Source organism: Chiloscyllium plagiosum, chromosome 22, assembly GCF_004010195.1.
Source record: "Chiloscyllium plagiosum isolate BGI_BamShark_2017 chromosome 22, ASM401019v2, whole genome shotgun sequence".
NCBI lineage: Eukaryota > Metazoa > Chordata > Chondrichthyes > Orectolobiformes > Hemiscylliidae > Chiloscyllium > Chiloscyllium plagiosum.
The window spans coordinates 46,106,496-46,116,966 of record NC_057731.1 but is presented as its reverse complement, the minus strand read 5'-3'; the positions used below and the strand labels follow the sequence as shown (position 1 = coordinate 46,116,966).

At 45.5% G+C, this 10,471-nt stretch overlaps 1 protein-coding gene across 4 annotated transcripts in view; it reads right to left on the bottom strand.

Annotated features, from left to right (window-relative positions):
- LOC122561291 (dynamin binding protein) overlaps positions 1-10,471 on the bottom strand; it is a 119,274-nt gene that overhangs the window by 57,687 nt on the left and 51,116 nt on the right. For all 4 annotated transcript variants that reach the window (XM_043712954.1, XM_043712955.1, XM_043712951.1 and 1 more), the window contains exon 4: positions 614-2,248. In XM_043712954.1, the coding sequence (XP_043568889.1) occupies positions 614-2,248 (1,635 nt within the window). The remainder of the gene's footprint in view (positions 1-613; positions 2,249-10,471) is intronic.

Below are 10,471 nucleotides of genomic sequence, written 5' to 3'. Positions count from 1 at the left end.
GAGAGAGAGAGACACGGGGGGGGGAAAGAGAGAGAGAGACACAGAGACACACCCACACCCACCCACACGGTTAATAACGAACAGAGGTACAGGGACAGAGAGAAATGCTGGAGAGCCCCCTGGTGAGAGACACAGGGAGGGATTGAGATTACTCTTAAAGTGAGAAGGAAATACGGGATATTGAGGCCTGAGTGGAGGGATTGAAAGACCTGGGGGGTTTTTCCTCAAAGCAGGGAAGGTAAGAGAGGGAGAGTTAACGGAGTGGCTCAAAACCAGCAACAGTTTCATTCTAAAGAGAATCTACTTCCAGTGACAGGAGGTTCAATGACCAGGTGGTGATCGATAGGAGCTGGTTGGTAAAAAAAAAACAAACTGAGAGAAGACTTACGAAAATGTAGCGAGTTGTGGTGTTCTGGAATATGCTGTTTGAAAGGGTGATGGCACACACTTAATAGGAAGTTTCAAAAGGGAACTGTACAAATATTTGAAGGGGAAACATTTACAGAGCTTAGGGGAGAGCAGGAGATTGAGACAGGTTGGGCAGGTCTTAACAGGACTGACTGAATGGCCGAGGGTGATGCTGTATCATTGAAGTTTGAGAGCCTGGTCTTACCTTTAAGAGTCTGAAGCTCTCCTTCCAACGTCTTGATTTTATAGGAGCAGAATTCCAGGTTTTCCAGTGCTTCGGAATGAAGACTTTCCTCCGCTGGTCTCTCAGCCATGAGCCTCAGAGCCTCCTGGGTCTGGTAGTGCATCTCCAAGTCCCACTCCAGCTCCTGGATCCGAGAAAGCAGGGGGCCGGGGCTCGGCCCCCGGGGGAGGGGCACATCTTCCGAGTCCCTGCCCATGTCCTGGAGCACGTGATCCCCCCCAGCCAGTCTGGCCCGGGGTGTCCTTGGAGGGCAGGGGTCCGCCTTGCGGGAGTGGGGAGGGGGGAGGGGCGCGGGCCTGGAGGGGCGGAGGGAGCAGGCTGGAGGGCGGGGCGAAGGAGAGGGGGCAGAGGCCAGAGGGCGAGGAGGGGGTGGCCTGGCGAACCTGCCCGGGCTCCGAGTGGAGCCGCTGGCCACGTCCTGCTCAGAGTTGTAGTCCGAGATGGAGAAATGGCGTCGGAATAGTGGGCTGACCTCTGACCTCAGGCCTCCCGGCAGGCTGCGGTTGAACTCCTCGATCTGTTCAGAGCACTTGGTGTCCAGGTCGTCCCTGGTGACTGGCCCCACCCCCTCCACCCTCAGCCAAACTCCGCCTCCCTGTGGGGTCACCGGGCTGGGGCTCCAGCTCCTCACCTCTGACTCCTGTTGACCCTCTGAATCCAGGCCCTGCCCGCTCTCCCCCCTCAGCTGCTCTGCATCGCAAGCGGCCGGTACAAGCGGAACATGAGAAATCTCCGCTGACCCCTGACCCTGGAAGGCGGCAGGTTGGCTCGGCGTTAGACCAGCTGGGATCACCTGGGTGCGATCACTGGGAGTCTCCGTCAGCTCAGGGGTCAGTGCTGGCCCAGTGAGGGCTCCCCTCCCAGAGGAGGCTGACCCCTGGACTGTCTGCCTGCTGCTGGGCTGCGCCAAGTCCCCTAGCTGCCCATCCCCCTCCAGTTTGACAAAGCGGAATGGGAAGATCCCAGTCCGACCCCCTACGGACCCCTGGAGCCAGCCATCCTCCAATGTTTCGGTCACCCTGATACGCTCACCCCTGACAAAGTCCAGCTCCTCAGGCTCCAGGGCCTGGAAATCATACAGAGCCACTACGTAAACCCCTGGTGATGCCGAGCCCTCCACGTTATCTTCCTCCTCAACACCCCCCACCCCTTCCTCTGCCTCCACCTCAATGCCATCCCCTTCCTCCTCAACAGCCTCCTCCACTTCGTCGTAGCCCCCTGGCCCAGAGCTAGAGTCCACCTCAGGGGTCTGCAGGGGACCCACCAGCTCAACGAAGCCCTCAGGGAAGATCCCACGCCTGCCGTCCAGCTCGCCCTGGTACCAGCCAGGCTCGGGCAACCCCACGATGGTGATGACGTCGCCCTCAGTGAAGTCCAGCTCCTCGGGCAGCTGGGCCGAGAGGCTCATGAGGGCCCGGGCCAGGCCAAGGCCGTAATCAGGCAGCTCGCCCACCACCTTGCGGGAGAGCTCACGGGCTCGGGATGACAGGCGCAGCTCCCGGGCACAGGAGGCCGGGAATGTGCCACACAGGCCCCAGTTAGTGCGTCCTCGGAGCCAGTACCCATCGGGAGAATCTTCAACCACCACAATGTCACCTGTGGGAGGTGGAAAGAGAGAGAGAGATGGATGTCATGAGCAAATGGACAGCTGTATTGAAGTACAAAGTGAAGAAACTCAGAAGGTCCGTGGAGAGAAGCAGACTTAATATTTAGACTCTGAAGTGAGCAGACCTATTTTCTGCTATTAACACCCACCTTGTATCTATATCTTTTCTCTACCACCATTAGCACTCCTTTTTGCATTTTGCCCTTGCACGCCTTTCTCCGTCTATTCAACTTGCTCCTCCTCTGGTATAAAGTCGTCACTTTTCCAAACCACCTGACATTTCTGAAGAGTCATCTCAGATGTGAAACATTAGCAGTTTCTCTCTACTCTGATGCTGCCAGACCTGCTGAGTTTCTCCAGCACTTGCTATGCTTTGTTCAGATGTCTAACATCTGTAGTACTTGGCTTTACGCCAGGTATTAAGACTCTGCTGCTGAACTTCTGTTCTCCTTCCTCCCGCCCGCTCCCAACCCTCCCCAGCTCTGTCCAAGATCTAAATGGCTCACACTCCCACCTCAGAGCCAGAAGATCATGGGTTCAAGTCCCACTCCAGGGACACCAGCACTGAATCCAGTGCAGTACCGAGGAGGTGCATCACTGTCAGAGGTGCTCCCTTCCAAATAACGCAATGCATTGAGGCCCTGCCTCTCTGATGGCTGTAGAAGGTTCTACAGTGTCTACTTTGTGGAAGAGCAGGGCCATTCTCCCCGTCAACATTTATTGCTCAACAGTCAGTTTAAAAAAAACCCAACAAAAATCAGATGACCTGGTCATTACTACATTGCTGTTTGAACACAACCATCAATAGGCCATTCAGCCCTTTATGTCCACTCTACCATTCAATAAGATCTGATCGAGGCCACCAGTCCACTTCCCTGCTCAGCTCTAATTATCCTCGAACGCTGGTCAGAATTCTGTCAAACGCATTCTTAAATATCTTCATGGGACCTACTTCCGTGGCTATAAAGAGGAGAACTCCTTGGAGCTGGGAGAGGGGGAGAGGTTCATCATTCTTATTTGCTTCGAGTCATAAGAGCCATAGAGATGTACAGCATGGAAACAGACCCTTCGGTCCAACCCGTCCATGCCGACCAGATATTCCAACCCAATCTAGGCCCACCTGCTAGCACCCGGCCCATATCCCTCCAAACCCTTCCTAGTCATATACCCATCCAAATGCCTCTTAAATGTTGCAATTGTACCAACCTCCACTACTTCCTCCGGCAGCTCATTCCATTATAATTTAAGACCCCTTTTTTAAACTGTGTACATTAGTTACATTCTCTCTGAAGGAGCCAACATCCTGTCAGCATCCATCCAGTTTTATTTCATTCCTCTCATTCTTCTAAAGTCCAATAAATACTGACCCAAACTGCTCAGCCTTTCCTCCGAGAAGCTTTGCTGCTGCTGGGGCCTCACATTTTTATATAAACCGATTGGATGAAGCGACTGAAGGATTAGCAGCTAAATTTGCTGACGACATGAAGACAGTAAGTTATAGAAGAGGTCATACACAAGCTCCAAAGAGATTCACACAGATCTTTACCCACTATCATATGGAGTATAAATGATGGAAAATGTAAAATGATCCATTTTGGCAGGACGAATGAAGAAGAAGCGAATGATCTGAATGGTGAGAGATTTCAGAGTTCTGAGATGTAGTAGGAATAGGGTGCCCTTGTACATATGTTACATAAGATTAGTACGCAGGTGAAGCAAGTCATTAGGAAAACCTTTAGAAGATTATTGCTTATTGTGGATGAAACGGAATACAAAAGTAGGCAGGTTATGCTTCAGTTGTGCAGAGCATGGTGGCTCAGTGGTTAGCACTGCTGCCTCACAGTGCCAGGGACCCAGATTCGAATCTACCCTCGGGCGACTTATCTGTGAAGAGTTTGCGTATTCTCCCATTGTCTGTGTGGGTTTTCCTCCCACAGTCCAGGGATGTGCAGTTAAGTGAGTTGGCCACGGGAAACAGGTTAAAGAAACGGAGGAGGAGGATCGGGTGGGATGCTCTTCAGAGGGTTGGTGTGGACTGGATAGGCTGAATGGCCTGCTCCCACACCTGTAGAGATTCTATGACTGCATTTGGGGTATCATGTACAGAACTGGTCACCTTATTTAAGGAAAGATCTAAGTGCTTTGAAAGCAGTTCAGAGAAGGTTTACCAGACTAATACCTGGACTGGACAGATTTCTTATGAGGAAACGTTGGACAGGCTTGGCTTGTATCCATTGGAATTTAGAAAACTAAGAGGCAACCTGAGGGAGTGTTTGACAGGTCGACATAAGGAGGATGTCTTACTTCATGGGAGAAACAAGAACTCGGGTTTAAAAATCAAAGCTCGCACAGGAGAATTTCTCTCTCCTTCTTCTTCCCCCTCTCCCCCCCGCACCTTCCCAGAGGGTCATGAGTCTTTGGAACTCTTCCTGAAAAATAAAAAGTGGTAAAAGCAGAGTCTTTGAAAATTTGTAAGGCAGAGGTAGCAAGAGATTCTTAATAAGCAATAAGAGTCAGGGGGAGTGTGGGGGGCGAAGAGAAAGGAGGATGAGGATGGTGGGAAGAGGCTGGAATATGGAGGAAATCAGATGAACCATGATCTGATTGAACAGCAGAGTGGGGTGGAGGGGCTGGATGGTCTCCTCCTGTAAACGAGCATGGTTTTACCCACAATAGTAATGCTTTGTTCTTGGTGTTACAAAACATTCCAAGGTGCTTCAAACAATTATAGAATCCCTCCAGTGTGGAAGTAGGCCATTCGGCCCATTGAGTCCACACTGACCCTCTGAAGAGCATTCCACGCACTCCATTAACCTACCCTGTAATCCAGTGGGCATCAGTTGAAATTGAAGTGTGGAGACAAGGGAGATATTAGGATGGGGGACTACTTGGTAGCTTTCAGGTGATGAAATATTAAACAGGTCCAGAAGCAGCTCATTCAGTCCATTCCCCCTCTGCTGGTGATTATATCTTATAGACAGAGAGTCAAAGACATACAGCATGGAAACAGACCCTTCGGTCCATGCTGACCAGATATCCTAACCTAATCTAGTCCCATTTGCCAGCACTTGGCTCAAAACCCTCTAAACCATTCCTATTAATATACCCATCCAGATGCCTTTTGAATGTTGTAATTGTACCAGCCTCCAGCTCCTCTGGCAGCTCATTCCATACACCATTGTTGTGAAAAAACCATTCCCTTATCATCCTGAGCCAATGCCCTCTGGTTCTGGACTCCCCCACCCCAGGAAAAAAGACCTCGCCGATTCACTATCCATTCCCCACATGATTTTCTAACAACTCAATCCCATTTTCTTATCTCAATCATCTTTTAACAGTGACCTAAAAAGAGACAGAGGTGGAGATGTTTGGGGGTGGTAGAAGTCATCCATCATCATTAACCACTCCCTTGGGGGTGACCTGTGATAGGGCACTGAATGAAGGATAAGCAGAGGGACACCTTCCAGTTGTCCATCTAACCAGCCAGCGCAGGCGAGAAAGGCAGGACATGGAGTGTGGCGGCTTGATTGTGGACAGCTAAGCCCAGTCAGTCATTCACATCCCCTTCCACCAGGAATCCAAGGGAAACAATTAAGACCCAAGCCTGTTCTCTCTCTCTCTCTGGGACAGGAATGTTTGGGAAATTTCAGAGATTCAATGAAATAGCTCGTCAAAACGAATCTCAGGCCTTTCCCCCAAGGATAGACTGCCCTCTGGTGTTCAAAGCACTAACTGACCCACAGTCACAATGTTTCCCAAACCAGTCACAGCTCTTAAGGCGAAAGATCATAAATCTAAATGGACAATTAGTAAGTTTGCGGATGACACCAAAATTGGAGGTATCGTGGACAGAGAAGAAGGTTACCTCAGATTACAATGGGATCTTGATCAGATGGGTCAATGAACTAAGGAGTGGCAGATAAAGTTTAATTTCGATAAATGTGAGGTGTTGCATTTTGGAAAAGCAAATCAGAGCGGGACTTATCCACTTAACGGTAAGGTCCTGGGGAGTGTTGCTGAACAAAGTCCAGGTTCATTGTTCCTTGAAAGTAGAGTCGCAGATAGATAGGATAGTGAAGGCGACGTTTGGTATGCTTGCTGTTACTGGTCAGAGTATGAGTTATAGGAGTTGGGAGGTAATGTTGCAGATGTACAGGACACTGGTTAGGTCACTTTTAGAATATTGCTTGCAATTATGGTCTCCCTTCTATCGGAAGGATGTTGTGAAACTTGAAAGGGTTCAAACAAGATTTACAAGCATGTTGCCAGGTTAGGAGGACTTGAGCTATAGGGAGACGCCGAATAGGCTGGGGCTGTTTTCCCTGGAGCATTAGAGACAGACGGGCGACACTATAGAGGTTTATAAAATCATAAAGGGCATGGATAGGATAAATAGACAAGGTCTTTTCCCTGGGGTGGGGGAGTCAAGAATTAGAGGGCTAGGCTTAGGGTGAGAGTAGATAGGTATAAAAGAGACCTAAGGGGCAATATTTTCACCCAGAGGATGGTGAGTGTATGAAATGAGCTGCCAGAGGAAGTGGTGGAGGCTGGTACAATTACAACATTTAAAGAATTAGAGGGCTAGGCTTAGGGTGAGAGTAGATAGGTATAAAAGAGACCTAAGGGGCAATATTTTCACCCAGAGGATGGTGAGTGTATGAAATGAGCTGCCAGAGGAAGTGGTGGAGGCTGGTACAATTACAACATTTAAAATGCATCTGGTGAACAATAGAAATGCTACAACATTCAACATTATGGGCATAGTATGGGAATGAGGGAAGAGTGTAGATTGGTGATGGTTTTATTTTGTTGGTGCAGATACGATGAGCTGAAGAGCTTCTTCTATGAATCTATTACTATGTCAATGGCTATGACTAAGTAATAGAATGCAAGCTACCTGGTTATGATGAGAAATCGGTAATATATTTAATATCAACCTTGAAACTTTGGAGCAATTTTAATTGTGTGTAAGTGTAAAACCAATGAAATCAATTCAACATCATAGTATATATCTTTCCTGAGTTTACACTTCCATTGAAGGCAATACAAGGTAACATCATTCCAACCATATGTCAGTATTCATCACAGCCCATGTTGCTGTGCAACTGTACTTTCTAACTGAAGAGTATACTATGTTTCTTTGCTAATTTTCTCATTAAAATGGTTCCAATGGTTGGCAGCAGTGAAGAATCTTAAAACATGACTTTAAAAGAATTTGTCTATAGCTTGTCTATAGAAAATTTATATTCATTTGTTTGTGAGGTGTAGGTATTGCTGGATAGGCCAGTATTTATCATCTAATTGGCCTGAAAAAGGTGTTCGTGAGCTACTATCTTAAATTGCTGCTTGGAATGTAGGGATACTCAAAGTGCCATTAGGAAGGTAGTTCCAGGATTTTTACCCAGTAACAGTAAAGCTACAGTAATATATTTTAAAATGGAGTTGGTAAGTAATTTGGAGGGAAACATTTTGGTGGTGGTGTTCCACTGCAGGTGCTGTCCTTGTCCTTCCAAATGGTGGAGGTTACAGGTTAGGAAGGTGCTGTTCAAGTAGCATTGTAAATTATCTGTATCCTTCTCATTTATTCATCCTTCCTTAGTTTTAATAGAACCTCAGAAGCACACTTGTCACTTGGTTCAGATTGTCTTGTCTGTTTTTGATCCCAGCTAATGTTATTACTGGACAAAAGAAATCCCAGACTGAAATCTGGTTTGATAAATCATGGTTTTTAATTTAACATGGTCCAACACTGAAACACAAGCACATAATGCTGGAGATGTAGTTTTAACAATGAAACAACAATTATACAATAGAAAATAAAGTACACCAAACTATTTACATATAACACAGTTTGAAAGATCTTAAAACACATGGTTAAACAAAATCACATATTTTCCAACACTATCAATGTACAGTATCCAACTATCAGAGAGTTCCATTTTCTATCACATCCATAGGTCTGACTTAACTTTCTTTCAGTTCCCAGTCTTGCGAGCTTGATAAGCTTTTCTTGATTAGTCATACAACTGAGCTTAAACTTTTTTAGCTTCAAATAACTCCTTCAGGTTTCCAACCATACTCTGTTAAGCTAGATTGTTCAAACTAAAACCCTTACCCTGAGGTAACCTTGTTGTTCTGAACTGATTCCTTTCTCTAGGAGAAACGCCCAACCTCAGCTCCGTCTTCTGTACATTGAAGCTTAGAGCTTTCCAATCTATGCATCTTTCCCCTAAGCAAAATCAATTCCTGATTCGTTTAAACCACAATTCTTTTCAATATTTACTCTCTTTCAATGGTATAACTCTCTGCGTGCAAACAAATTCCCAATATCATTATAGGACCAGGTCTCTCTTTCACTGGTTTAAAATCATGGCTGACAAGTTAACTATGAAATCCCCTTGTAAATATAAATCAAAACCCACATGTCTCTAGTTCAAAATATAACCCTAAAATTAATCAGATCATTATAAATAATTCACATACCTCATATCACAACAGGCACAAACCTTCTTCTAATTTATTGGCAACAATCAGCACTCATGGAAGTTTTTAAATAGTACTAAACAAAAAAAACAAAAGAGCTGTGGATACTGGAAATCAGAAACTTGTTTGTCTCAGAAATTGTTTACTCTCCCACCCCATTTTTTGTATAAATACCAATCTTTCCCTAACTTCCACCAGTTCTGAAAAAAAGACTCACTGGACCTGAAAAGTTATCTCCACTTTCTCTCCACAGATACTTCCAGACCTGCTGAGAGTTTCCAGCAATTTCCGTTTTTGATTTTGAAACATTGCTTGTATCAGCCCTAACTCTGTTTCCAGATCTTATAGTCTTCTGTATCCATTATTCTACAATTTCATTGAGAAGAGTTCCTCTCTCATTCATCTGCCTTCATTTCATCACCTCACCATTCAGAACATAATTAGTGTCACACTCTGGTATCACAACTCTATTAACAGGTTTAAAAATAGTCATGAAGATTTTTAAATTTCCATTCTTTTTCAAACATATTTGGATTGCATATTAATTCATCTGATCTGTTTCAAATTCACTACCACTAATTTCTCAGAAACAGTTTTCATCTTAGCTACTAATTCAAGATGCTCAGTAGGGAAATCGCCCTTTCTCCCATGTACCCAACATTTGATGCTGGTCAATCTCTCCAACACTGGATGATTGCTGAGTGAATCCACCATCGTCTGCTTTTGTTTGTGTTTGCTATTGTCTACTTGATTTATTGCTCAAACTTACAAAAGAAATGGTGCAATCTTGCAACAGTATAATAACTACCTTCATGTCTTTTAATAGATGATATTAATTATTGGTGGCTAATTTTGATTTTTGGTAAACTATAATTGTACTTGTGAGAAAGTATAATTCACTGAACAACTCTTATGCAAAAGCTTTCAGTTGTTAAAATGTGTCACTGTTTTTCATTACTACTGACAATGGATTAATAGCTTTGTGACTCTCAAGACATTGTGATTTTTGGCTGAGTTTAAATAAATGGTTGTTTTTATTAAGGTTGCTAACCCCTGTCCTGGAAGGTTTAAATATAAACTTAAAATATTTGTGTTAAATCCAGTGAAACCTTCTAATGAGTTAAACCTTTCTGTTGAGCGGTGGCACAGTGGTTAGCACTGCTGCCTCACAGCGCCAGAGACCCAGGTTCAATTCCCGCCTCAGGCGACTGACTGCGTGGAGTTTGCACATTCTCCCCGTGTCTGCGTGGGTTTCCTCCCACAGTCCAAAGATGTGCAGGTCAGGCGAATTGGCCATGCTAAATTGCCCGTAGTGTTAGGTAAGGGGTAAATGTAGGGGAATGGGTGGGTTACGCTTCGGCGGGTCGGTGTGGACTTGTTGGGCCGAAGGGCCTGTTTCCACACTGTAATCTAATCTAATCTAATAACCCCCAATCGAACATGTTAATTTGAGAATAGAAAATTTGTAACAGAGCTGGAATAAAACATGGAGTTGATTCTAAGCCAGATTACGTTGAAGCAACAAGGAAGGTGGGGAAATTAGTTACAATGAAACAAAAAACTAAGGTCTTGGTTGTGTCAATAGAAGTAGATACCACTTCTGCTGAAGTGACATGCAGTTGGCTGAACATGATTACACATTGGATGACCATTCAACACAGATTCAGAGAATTATTACAGTACAGGCGTTATTCACTGGCTCCTCAAAACTTACCGAATGCTCATCTCCT